The 12,490-nt window shown below is 40.4% G+C and overlaps 1 protein-coding gene across 5 annotated transcripts in view; it reads left to right on the top strand.

Annotated features, from left to right (window-relative positions):
• The window catches only part of LOC140480773 (cAMP-responsive element modulator-like), a 161,431-nt gene that overhangs the window by 16,015 nt on the left and 132,926 nt on the right, over nt 1–12,490 (top strand). For 4 of the 5 annotated variants that reach the window (XM_072576123.1, XM_072576126.1, XM_072576127.1 and 1 more), the window contains exons 2-3: nt 3,725–3,882; nt 7,579–7,705. In XM_072576123.1, the coding sequence (XP_072432224.1) occupies nt 7,583–7,705 (123 nt within the window). In that variant the 5' untranslated portion in view covers nt 3,725–3,882; nt 7,579–7,582. Of the gene's footprint in view, nt 1–2,791; nt 2,861–3,724; nt 3,883–7,578; nt 7,706–12,490 lie in introns of all 5 variants that reach the window. The other variant, XM_072576125.1, reaches the window with a different exon arrangement.

A 12,490-nucleotide genomic window follows, 5' to 3' on the forward strand; every position in this document is an offset into this window, starting at 1 on the left:
TCAGAGCATTGAATATAGGAGTTGGGAGGTCATGTTGCGACTGTACAGGACATTGGTCAGGCCACTGTTGGAATATTGCGTGCAATTCTGGTCTCCTTCCTATCGGAAAGATATTGTGAAACTTGAAAGGGTTCAGAAAGAATTTGCAAGGATGTTGCCAGGGTTGGAGGATTTGAGCTATAGGAAGAGACTGAACAGGCTGGGGTTGTTTTCCCTGGAGCGTTGGAGGCTGAGGCGTGACCTTATAGAGGTTTACAAAATTATGAGGGGCATGGATAGGGTAAATAGACAAAGTCTTTTCCCTGGGATCAGGGAGTCCAGAACTAGAGGGCATAGGTTTAGGGTGAGAGGGGAAAGATATAAAAGAGACCTAAGGGGCAACTTTTTCACACAGAGGGTGGTACGTGTATGGAATGATCTGCCAGAGGATGTGGTGGAGGCTGGTACAATTGCAACATTTAAGAGGCATTTGGATGAGTATATGCATAGGAAGGGTTTGGTAGGATATGGGCCGGGTGCTAGCAGGTGGGACTAGATTGGGTTGGGATATCTGGTCGGCATGGATGGGTTGGACCGAAGGGTCTGTTTCCATGCTGTACATCTCTATGACTCTAAGGGTTATACCCAAAACATTTGACTCTGACTCCTCAGACGCTTCCTGACCTGCTGTGCCTTTTCCAGTGCCAACTTTATCTACTCTGCACTCTTATCTACCAACTTAAATATATGCATGCTCCATAATTAGAACACAGTGGGAGCACAATAAGATATACTGCAACTCCTTTGATAGCAACTTCCAAGTACTCAAATTCAAAACCACCTAGAAGAACAAGGGCATTATTAGAATATGCATGGGAACACCATCACAGGCAAGTCTCCCTGTGAGTCGCACAGCATTCTGACTGGGAACAATAAGCCATTCCTCCACAGTGGGTCAAAGTCTTGGAGCTCCTTTCAGGGAAGTCAACAAGTCTACATGACTAACTGCAGTTGAAAGAACAGCATGTTTGATTATGGCTGCAGTTATTAAACATACCAGATTCAACTATGCAGCTCAAACTGATTAGTTTCAAATTCTTTGTCAGCTACAAGATTGCCGAGGATGGAACTGGCATGGGTAGTGTTTGGGCTTCATAGCCCACCCGCTGCAGGCCTGCTGCATCATCTCTCTCTTCTTTTCATCTTGATCTTTTTTTTTCTTCTTCTTTTCGTGTGGTGGGGAAGCCAGAGTGCTATTGGGGCGTCAGCTGCAGTGGGACTGCTGATGTGTGTACTCGGCGAGTTGTTGTTTGTGGCAGCACTTGGCGGGTGGTTGACTGTAGTGGAGGTAGTGTGAGAGCAGAGATTCCTGTCTGCGGTCGGCCCGAAATGTGGACTCTTGGTGACAACTGGTTGTCGGCAGTGTCCGTGCCTGGAGCAGGGACTCACGGTGGCTGTGGTAGACACAGTGCCTGGACTGGGGCCTCCTGACTGTGGTATGCCTAGAATATGGACTCTTGGCAGGCCAGTCATTTCTGTACCTGGAGCGAGGACTCCTTGAGGCCCAGGACATCTTGTAAAGACCTTGAGGTCTTGAGGACCCCTTCTATCGAAGATGAACCCTATTTATGTAACTTCTTTTTGTAACTCAAAATGATGTTGGATTGTAGCAACAAAACACATGTGACAATAAATAACTCACTCACTTACTTAAGAAGAAAGGCTGCATTTGTTTGGGGTTATTCTTTGTAGGAGAGAAGGCTGACAGGGGACTGAATATGGTGTATAAGATTAAGGGGCTTCGATAAGGTGATAGGAAGTAACTGCCTCCCCCATAGTTGAAGGGTCAATAATAAGAGAGGCATAATTTTAAGATAAAAGGCAGGATATTTAGGGGGGAATTTGAGGAAATGTTTTGCCCAGAGGATGGTAGGCATTTGTAATGCACTGTCCTAGAGAGTAGTTGAGGCAGGAAACTTTAAAAGATATTTGGATGAGCCCATGACATGTCAAAACATTCAATGCTATGGGACAAGTGCTGGAAAATGCCACTAGTATGGATTTACAATAGTGTTTTTTTGTCAGTGCAGATTTGATGGGCTGAAGGGTATCTTCTGTGCTGCATGACTCTATGAATGTTTTATGTGGCATAAATTGATAAATCTAAATTCATTACATTTCCTGTTTCCACCCTATTTGGTACATCCTTTTGGAATTGTAACAAATTTGTCAAACACATTTTTCCCTTTCCCAAGGCCATGCTTGACTGTTACTGATTGTTATGATTTTTGAAGTCTCCTGGTACTACCTAGTTTATACTTGGCTCTCATACTTTTCCAGTGACAGATGTTGACTAACTGGTCTGTCATTTGGTACTCTCTGCCTCCTTTCTTGAATGGAGCTGTTGCATTTTCAGGATCAAAAAATAGCAACTAGACATGAAATTCTGGTAGATTCTTAATCTCCCTAACTCAGACACAAATCTTAAATAACAGCTGTAAAATGTTGAAAATTAGAATGATGGTATGTTTTATATTTAATCATTTAATATAAAAGCAGGGGGTTAATGAACACAAGATGATATTTGTACCACAGGGAAATATTGTGTACATTTTTAATCCCCCATTTTAGAAGATATGGACAGCCTAAATTTGCTGAGATAATATCAGTGATGAGAACAATCATAATGAAATATGTGAACCAGACATTGATTGCAGTAGAGAATGTCAATACAATGTAGATTCCTACAGAAATATTCAAATATTGAAAGCAATTTAGGAGTTAATTAATAGTACAGGTTATTTTTTACTAGGAGTGGAAGAGGAGGAAATTTGAATATAGTACTAGAGGGAACTTGGAGGAAAAAAAATTGATTCAAAAGGTGAGTAAAATATTGATGCAGAACCACAAGTGATTTTTGAAATCAATACAATCAAAGCATTTAAGGAAGGATTAGAGGAATCTTGCTTATTGTGTGCCAAAACATTCATGAAGGTTGATCTGACAAGAATGACCATTATATAGCTGAGCTTTTGAATATCCACAACATGTATAGATCCAACATTTCCTGACAAAAAAAGTCACCAGCAAGAAAGTCCAGCCACCATCAAACAAAATACATACCACAGGTCAAACAAGGCGAGGTGAAGGTGCATTGTTGAGAGAACAAGGCTACAGAGCTTTATGACCTGCCTTTCAACCTGGAGGCTCTCCAAAAATGAGTACGAAACCTATCTCATAGGAACTGATCACTATCTCCTAATAAACAGACATGAGACTCTCTCAATGGGCAGACCATTTTAACCATATCCTGAACCGTGAATTCACATATACGATTGAATGACTGCCAAAGCATTGCATTCTGAACCAACTTGTCTAACATGTATTTGAAGCTGAAGTCATCAATGCGATAAACCGACTGTGCGTATGTCTTTGGGAGCCAATGGAATCCCTCTTAAAGTATTCAAGTTGATTAGGAATCTCACTAGCCTCTTATGCTTAATTTGGATCCAGGACATTATTCAAAGAATAAAAAGGAATGTATGTAAATGGAATATTTCAAGAATAAATGGAAAAGAATTTTTAAAAAATGCAGATTTGCTATAAGAACTAGGTAATTATATTTTACTAAACACCTCAGATCTGTTTACAAAATCGATTTAAAGGTTCATTTTATTCCCAATCCATCATTGCTTATCTGCAACTTTTTCTCTAAGTTTATGCCCTGCATTTTTCTTTCATAAAGGAAGCAACTGAATGAACTTGAAATACTAAGATGGCAGAATGTCGCTGATATCTTCATAATTGATACAAAAATATTTCTGAAGCACGTCAAAAGAGAAATCTATTTTTGCTAAATAGATAAGTGACTGCATACAAACACAGCAACCTTGGAAACTCAGGGTGAGTATCTTTTGGAGTTTGATTGTCTTTTGTATATATGCAAACTTTTAAATGCAGTAGCTTCAAGGAAGATAAATTGGGCATTCAAGATTGCTAATGATTTTATGATAGTTTAGGGTCATAATTTTAAAACATGAATTCTTTAATATCAACTATTCGTAAAACGTCCTACTTCAGTTCAATAGTGAATTTGTATTAATTCCTGGGTAACTTCAGTCAGTTATGTCTTGCTCAAGTAACTATTCTTCAGTTCACAGCATGGATGTTTAATATTAGGTTCAATCAAGGTTGCTCACCAAATGGTTTAATAGTATCCATGTATATGTTCTCCTTGACCTGACGACATCAGTTTCTGCTGTGGCATATTGATTAACATCACTTGCAGTATAATCCAAGGATTTAACCTTGCACCTTTCTGATCTATGTGCTTCACTAATATGCTATATTTGTCCACTGATAAATTAGAAGTATTCTTTAATATGTTCATACTATTTTAAAAATTTTTTTTTTTTTAAGAGGGCGTGTAATGAAGTTTATTTCTAGGTTTTGGGATTGCCCTTCCCAGAGAAACAATTCCAAAGTTTGTTGGATGGCCAAGTTGGTAGAACTTTTTCATACTGAAGGTAGACAGACCCCTACAGTGGAATGGGGTGATACGGACCTTCGGATCCACACTGACCCTCTGAAGAGCATCCCACCCAGACCCAATCCCATCTCTCTCTGACCCCACATTTCCCTTGGCTTATCCACCCAGCCTGCACATTTCTGGACACTATGGGGAAATTTAGCATTACCAATCCACCTAACCTGCACATCTTTAGACTGTGGGAGAAAGCCAACGCAGACAGTGGGAGAATGTGCAAACTTCACACAGAGGCTGGAATTGAACCAAGGTCCCTGGCGCTGTGTGGCAGCAATGTAACCATTGCACTGCCGTGCCGCCCCTAGATTTGAAAGGTCCTCGGAAAAATAAGGTTATAAATAGCTAGTTAGTTAACCTGAAGGGGGTAAAAGTGGATAACATGAAAGAGCAGAGGGTTTTGAATATTTAGCTTCATAAGACATTAAAATTGCACGTCAAGTGGATGGTATCAAAAGAAAGCGATGGAAAACTAAAGTTTTCATTGAGGGATAGAGAATATAAAATTCTACTCTACCAGCAAAATCATAGTTGCCATGCTGTGTGCACAATATGTATTCACGAGGCCACTGCCTGATTGTGGGGTGGGGGAATTTCAAGAAAGGCTTGGGGAAATTGTGACTGTTTTAATTAACAACAGAGATCTTTAAGCCAAAGTAACTTAAAACAGCCCATTTCCTGTGATTGTTCAAGAATAAGGGCTAAAAATATACGGTTGAAGTCTTAGGACAGACAGAAAGAGACTTTTTAACACAGAGGTTTTCGAACTGCCAGTATTTGAGTCATAGAATCATAGAGTCATGGTGATTAACAGCATGGAAACAGATCCTTCGGTCCAATTTGTCCATGCTGACCAGATATCCAGAATTAATCTAGTCAAATTTGCCAGCACTTGGCCATATTCCTCTAAACTTTTCCGATTCATATACCCATTCAGGCACCTTTTTTTAAATGTTGTAATTGTACCAGCCTCCACCACTTCTGTGGCAGCTCATTTCATAAGTGCACCAGCCTTTGTGTGAAAAGGTTGCCCCTTAGGTCCCTTTTTAAAACTTCCCCTCTCACCCTAAACCTATATCCTTCAGTTCTGGACTCCTCCAACCCAGGGAAAAGACCTTGTCTATTTACCCTATCCAAGCCCCTTATGATTTTATAAACTCCTTCTCAGTCCTCAATGGCCTATGACTCCCCAAGCACCGGAAGCATCCTTCTCGCAAAGATCCTGTCCAGTCATGTTGGAATTTATAGGCTTCTATGATATCCCCTTTTATTCTTATAAACTCTAGTGAATATAATCTTAACTGATCCAGTTTTTCCTTATTCTTAAGTCCTGCCATCCCAGCAGTCACTCTAGTGAACCTTAATTGCATTCCCTCCATTGCCAGAACATCCTTTCTTAGGTAAGGAAATCTCAATTGGACATAACACTCCCAGATGTGGTCACAGCAAGGTCCTGTACAATGCAGCAAGACATCCTGCTCCTGTACTTAAATCCTCTTGCTATAAAGGCCAACATACTTTTTGCCGCCTTCGCTGGCTGTTTCACTTGCAATGCTCACTTTTGTTGACTGATGCAGAAAGATGTCCAGGTCTTGTTGCACCTCCCCTATTCCAATCTATCACCCTTCAGGTAACAATCCGACTTCCTGTTTTCACTTCCAAAATGAACAACCTCATGTATCCACATCGTACTTCAGTTGCCATGTATTTGCCCACTCATTCAATTTGTACAAATCACACTGAATGTGTGGTAGAGGCAGGAACCCTCAAGACAGATAAGAGTAACTTAGATGAGGACTTAAAATGCTGTAGCCATACAAGGTTATGGGGCATATGCAAGAATAGGTGAATATTTGATGACCGGCATAGACTCGGTGTGCCTAATGGTCTCCTTCCCTGCTGTGAAAACTCTATATCTCTATCAACGTCTTCCAAATCAATAATCTCCACCATTTAGAGCATAGGCAGCAGCTGGGTACACTGCCACGTTCAAATTCCCTGTCACATAAGATTGCATGCTGACATGGAATTATTTCTTCATGAACTCTGGGTCAAAATCCTGGAACTCCCTACCTAAATAGCACTTATAGGAGTACAGTTGCCACACGGGCTGGATTAGATAATTAATTCAATGAAAAGCAAGTAGAGGTATTGGAGAAGGATAAGCATATGGAATGATGGCTATTGCTCATCTGGAGACTAAATTCCAAACATTCTTTGTTGTTGTTAACAATTTGTTGTAAATTTATGTATGATATTCTGTATTGGAAACACAGAATATCATACAGAAATTATAATAAATTGCTAATAAAATTGGGAGTACAGAAGATAGGCACAATATAAACTAAACTGGACCTTCCAGAATTCCATTCACATCCTCACCCCTCCATCTCACACACTCTCACCAAATAGAATATATCAGGTTTGAAAAAGAAAACTAAATGATGATTAAATGCAGATGGCATGGTGGGCTCAGTGATTAGCACTGCTGCCTCACAGTGCTAGGGACCTGGGTTTGATTCCATCCTTGGGCAACTTTCTGCGTGGAGTTTGTATGTTCTCTCCATGTCTGTATGGGTTTGCCACTGGGTGCTCTGGTTTCGTTCCACAGTACAAAAATCTGCAGATTTAGCATGGTTTGGCCATGCTAAATAGTAGGTAAAAACAATGACTGCAGATGCTGGAAACCAGATTCTGGATTTGTGGTGCTGGAAGAGCACAGCAGTTCAGGCAGCATCCAAGGAGCTCCTTGGATGCTGCCTGAGCTGCTGTACTCTTCCAGCACCACTAATCCAGAACATGCTAAATTGTCCATAGTATTCAGTGATGTGTGTGCTAGATGGATTAACCATTGCAAATACAGGAATAGGGGAGGGTATAGGTCTGGGTGGGATGCTCTTAGGAGAGTCTGTATGTAGTTGATGGGCCAAATGACTTGCTTCCACACTGTAGGTCTTCTATGATACAATGATTCTAATAAACATCACTGTGTTCTGTGTACGTGATGTGAAATACTTTTGAATTGTGCATCACTTACGATTTATTTTTCTTTTTAGACAAATGACCATGGAATCAGTAGTTGAATCTCACCAAGATGGCAGTGTAACAGATTCCGCCACAGATAGTGAATCTATCCAATTACAAGCTCAGAATTCCCAGACTCAAATCCCTACCATTGCGCAGGTAATGCAGCAATGATTGCAGTACTCGAAGAGAAGATTAAATTATATCATCGTTTAGGTGTTACATGACATTTGCTGTTTGGTAATGCAATTTAGACAGTAAATATGCAAGTTGTCCAGCTTGTGAGAAAGAATGTAAATTTGCAAGGACTATCATAGTAGAATCTGAGAGTTTAGTTTTGACTCTTTCCCTTATTTTATTTCTGGTACTTTTGATTTCCTGTACCAAACCTTTTGAAAACCCTCCCTTGTAGTTCAGTTCTCCCTTTCTTTCACTCTGCATATTTAGATTCCATCCGACTTTTTACCCAATTACTTGTATATAAGAAGGTATATACAAGGAGATCTCTCATATGTAGGAATGAAAGGGTTATAATGTAAGGGACTTTAACTTTCTAAATATAGACTGGATCTGCCATAGTGTTAAGGGCTTGGATGAAGATGAATTTAAGACTATGTAAGAAAATGTTTTTAATCAGTATGTGGATGTACTTCCTAGAGAGAGCAAAACTTGACCTTCTCTTGTAAAATACGATAGGGCAAGTGACTGAGGTGGCAATGGGGGGGCACTTTGGGGGCAAGTGATCATAATTCTATTCATTTAAAAACCATTATGGAGAAGGATATTCCTATCTAAAAGTTAAAGTTCTAATTTGGAGCAAGGCCAATTTTGACCGTATAAGGCAGGAACTTTCAAAAGTTGATTGTGGGAGGCTGTTCGCAGGTAAGGGGAAAGTTGAAAATTGTGACGTCTTCAAAAATAAGATACTGAGAGTTCAGAGACAGTATGTTCCTGTTAGTGCAAAGGGAACGGTTGTTAGATGTCAGGAATGCTGGATGAGTAGAAAAACTGTGGCTCTAGTCAAGAAAATGAAGGAGGCATATGTCAGGTATAGACAGCTAAAATTGAGTGAATCCGGTGAGGAGTATAAGGGAAGTAGGCATATACTTAAGAGGGAAATCTGGAGGGCAAAAGGGGACATGAGAGAACCTTGGCAAGTAGGGTTAAGGAGAATCCAAATAGATTCTGTAAGTACATTAAAGGCAAAAGAGTAACTAGGGAGAGAATAGGGCCCCATAGACATCAACGGGGTCCTGTATCTGTGGAACCACATATGCGTGAGATATTTGCATCAGTATTTACTGTGGAGAAGGATGTGGAAGCTATGGAATTTGGAGAAATAAATAGTGTTGTCTTGAAAAGTGTCCATATTTCAGAAGAGGAGTTGCTGGAGTCAAAACGCATAAAAGTAGATAAATTCGTGGGTCCTGATCAGGTGTATCCCAGAACTTTGAGGGAAGCTAGAGAAGAGATTGCTGGACTCCTTGCTGAGATAGTGAGTCAAAAGGTGTGGCCTGGAAAAGCTTAAAGAGCTTATGTTTGAAATGCCGACTCTCCTGTTCCTCAGATGCTGCCTGACCTGCTGTGCTTTTCCACTGCCACACTTTCTGACTCTCTGATCTCGAGCATCTGCAGTCCTCACTTTCTCCCCCTTGCTGAAATACTTGTATAATTGACAGCCATGGATGAGGTGCCGAAAGACTGAATGTTAGGTAAGAAAGGTAGTAAGGAAAATCCAGGAAACTACTGACCACTGAGCCTGATGTCACTGGTGGATAAGGTGTTGGAGGAGATTTGGAGAGACAGGATTTACATGAATTTTGAATGGCAAGGATTGATTTGGGATAGGCAACATTACTTTGTGTGTGGGGAAATTGTGTCTCACTAACTTGATTGAGTATTTTGAAGAGGTGACAAAGAAGATTAATGAAGGCTGAGCAGTGGATGTGATCCATATGGACTTCAGCAAAACATTTGACAAGGTTTGGTATGGTAGACTGGTTAGCAAGGTTAGATCGCATGGAAGCTGGGGGAGCTAGCCAATTGGATACAAACTGGCTTGAAGGTAGGAGACAGAGCATGCTGGTAGAGGGTTGTTTTTCAGATTGGAGGCTTGTAACCGGTAGTGTGCCAGAAAGATCAGTGCTGGGTCCACTGCTTTTTGTCATTATATAAATTATTTGGATGTAGGTATGGTTAGTAAGGTTGAAGCTTGCCTTCATTGGTCAGAATATTGAATGTAGGAGTTAGGCTGTCATGTTGTGGCTGTACAGGACATTGGTGAGGCCATTTTTAGAATACTATGTATGAATCTGGTTGCCCTGCTATTGGAAAGGTATTGTTAAACTTGAGAGGGTGGAGAAAAGATTTACAAGGTTGTTGCCGGCATTGCAGGGTTTGAGCTAAAAGGAGAGGCTGAAGAGACTGGGGCATTTTTCTCTGGAGTGTTGATGGCTGACAGGTGACCTTAAAGGGGTTTAGATAAGGTGGATAGCCAAGGTCTTTTTTCCAGGGTAGAGGAGTCCAAAACTAGAGGACATAGGTTTAAGGTGAGAGGGGAACGATTCAAAAGGGACCTGATGAGCAGCTGTTTATGCAGAGGTTGGTGCATGTCTGAAAAGAACTACCAGAAGAGGTGGTGAAGTTGGTAAAATTACAACATTTAAAAGGCATCTGGATGGTACATAAATAGAAAGGTTCAGAGAGATATGGGCCAAACACGGACAAATGGGACTAGTTTAGTTTAGGAAACCTGGTTGGTGTGGACAAGTTGGACCGTATAGCCTTTTCTGTGCTGTATAACTCTGATACTTAACCTGTCTATATCCCTCTGCAAACTCTTTGTCACCTTCACAATTTGCATTCCCATCTATTTTTGTGACATCACCAATCTTGGGTATAGTGTCTTCACTTTCCTCATTCAAGTCAATACTTTACATTGTAAATAAGTTATAGCCTTGGCACTGATCCGTGCAGCACTCCACTAGCTATCCTGAAAATTCCCCCTTATTCCCAAATTTTCTCCCCTTATATAGTCATAGGGGTCTACAGCACAGAAAAAGGCACCTAGGCCCATCTCGTCTGCACTGGTCAAAACCAGCCATTTACCTATTCTAATTCCAATATCCAGCACTTGGCTCATAGCTTTCTATGCTTTGGTATCACAAGTGCACATCTAAATGCTTCTTAAATGCTTTAAGGGTTTCTGCCTTGACTACCCTCAAAGACGGTGAGTTCCAGATTCCCACCACCCTCTGGGTGAAAACATTTTTTTGTTACATCCCCTCTGACCCTAAATCAATGTTCCCCAGTCATTGAGCCCTCCACCAACTGGAAAAGTTTAATCCTGTCCCCCTCATAACTTTATACATCTCAATCATTTATACAAAACAATCCCAGCCTATCCAGTCTCTGTTCACAACGAAATCTCTTCTGCCTGGGTATCTTGGTAAATCTTCTCTGCATTCTCTCCAGTGCTGTCACATCTGTCTTATAATGTTGATTCTGGAACAGCTCACAGTACTCTAGCTGTGGTTTATTGAACTTTTTATACAATTCTGGCATGGATCCCTGCCCTTAAAACCTGTGCCTCGGCTAATAAAGGTATGGATCACATAGGCTCTATTAACTGCTCGGCCAATCTGACCAACCTGTCTATAACCTACTGTAACCTAAGGCTATCCTCCCCGTTATTTACTATCCCACTTAATGATCAATCCTATTATGTTCAAGGCTAATTTTCTTCTATATACCATAGACAGCAAGGGCCCAAACACTGGTACATGTGGAATCCTCGTGGATGCAGATTTGCAGTCACACAAACATTCCTCAAAGACCATCCTGTGCATCTTGCAACTCAGTCAAATGTTGATCTAATTCAACAAGTTTCCTTGGATCTCATTGGGCTCTTCTCTTTCCATCAGAACTTATCAAAAGTCTTGCTAAACTCTAAATAGACTGCATTGAATGCATCACCCTCATTTACACAACTGGTTACATTTTCAAAAAATTCAATCAGGTTGGTCAGACATAACCACCTCTTAACAAAACCATGCTGACTATTAGCCAATCCTCACTCATGCTAGTATACTACCCCAGCACTACTCTTACTTAGTAGCCTTGTGTGGTACATTATCAAATGACTTCTGGAAAACGAAATATGTAACACCCACTGTTTCCCCTTTATTTAATATGAAACAGTGATGCAGATGTTGGATAAAACAGCTATTTTGAATGTGGTGACCCTTTGTGAGAATGGAATGCAGCTGGGAAATGGTCGAACTTATGTTGAGTACCTCTTTATCTGTTCTGCTTGTTAGTTCCTCAAAGAATTCAAGTAAATTTGTCAGGAATGATCTTTCCTTCATGAAGCCATGCTGGCTATATTTGATTAATTATGTATTTATAAATGCCTGGTTATTATATCATTTTTAGTAGATACCAGCATCTTCCCGTGAACAGATGTTAAGCGAACTGACTTTTTAAAAAAATTCCCTTTTTGGATAATGGTAATGATAATGGAAATTGGTAGTTTTCCAATAGTCTGGCACTTCTCCTAAATCGAAGATTCTTGTAAAGTTATTATCAGTGCATCTACTGTCTCTGTAACTACTTTTTATGATGCATCTCAACAGGTGCAAGTCTTTAGCCCCATTAGTTTCCATAAAACTTTTCCCTCCAGTGATGCTAACTGTATTTATTTCCTTTTCCCTTTTTACCACTTGATTATTGATTTATTTTTGGAGTGAGGCAAAGTATTTATTCAACTCCCCGGCCACTTCCTCATTCTGGAATGGTCCCACGCACACTTTGGCCACTCTCTTCACTTTCATATCTGTAAAGAAGTTGCTACTGCCTGTCTTGACACTATTTGCAAATCAACCCTCATAGCTTATTTTTACTCTTTTTTTTGTAGTTTTTTTTTCAAACTACCCAAAAACAAAT

This window comes from Chiloscyllium punctatum, chromosome 8, assembly GCF_047496795.1.
Source record: "Chiloscyllium punctatum isolate Juve2018m chromosome 8, sChiPun1.3, whole genome shotgun sequence".
NCBI lineage: Eukaryota > Metazoa > Chordata > Chondrichthyes > Orectolobiformes > Hemiscylliidae > Chiloscyllium > Chiloscyllium punctatum.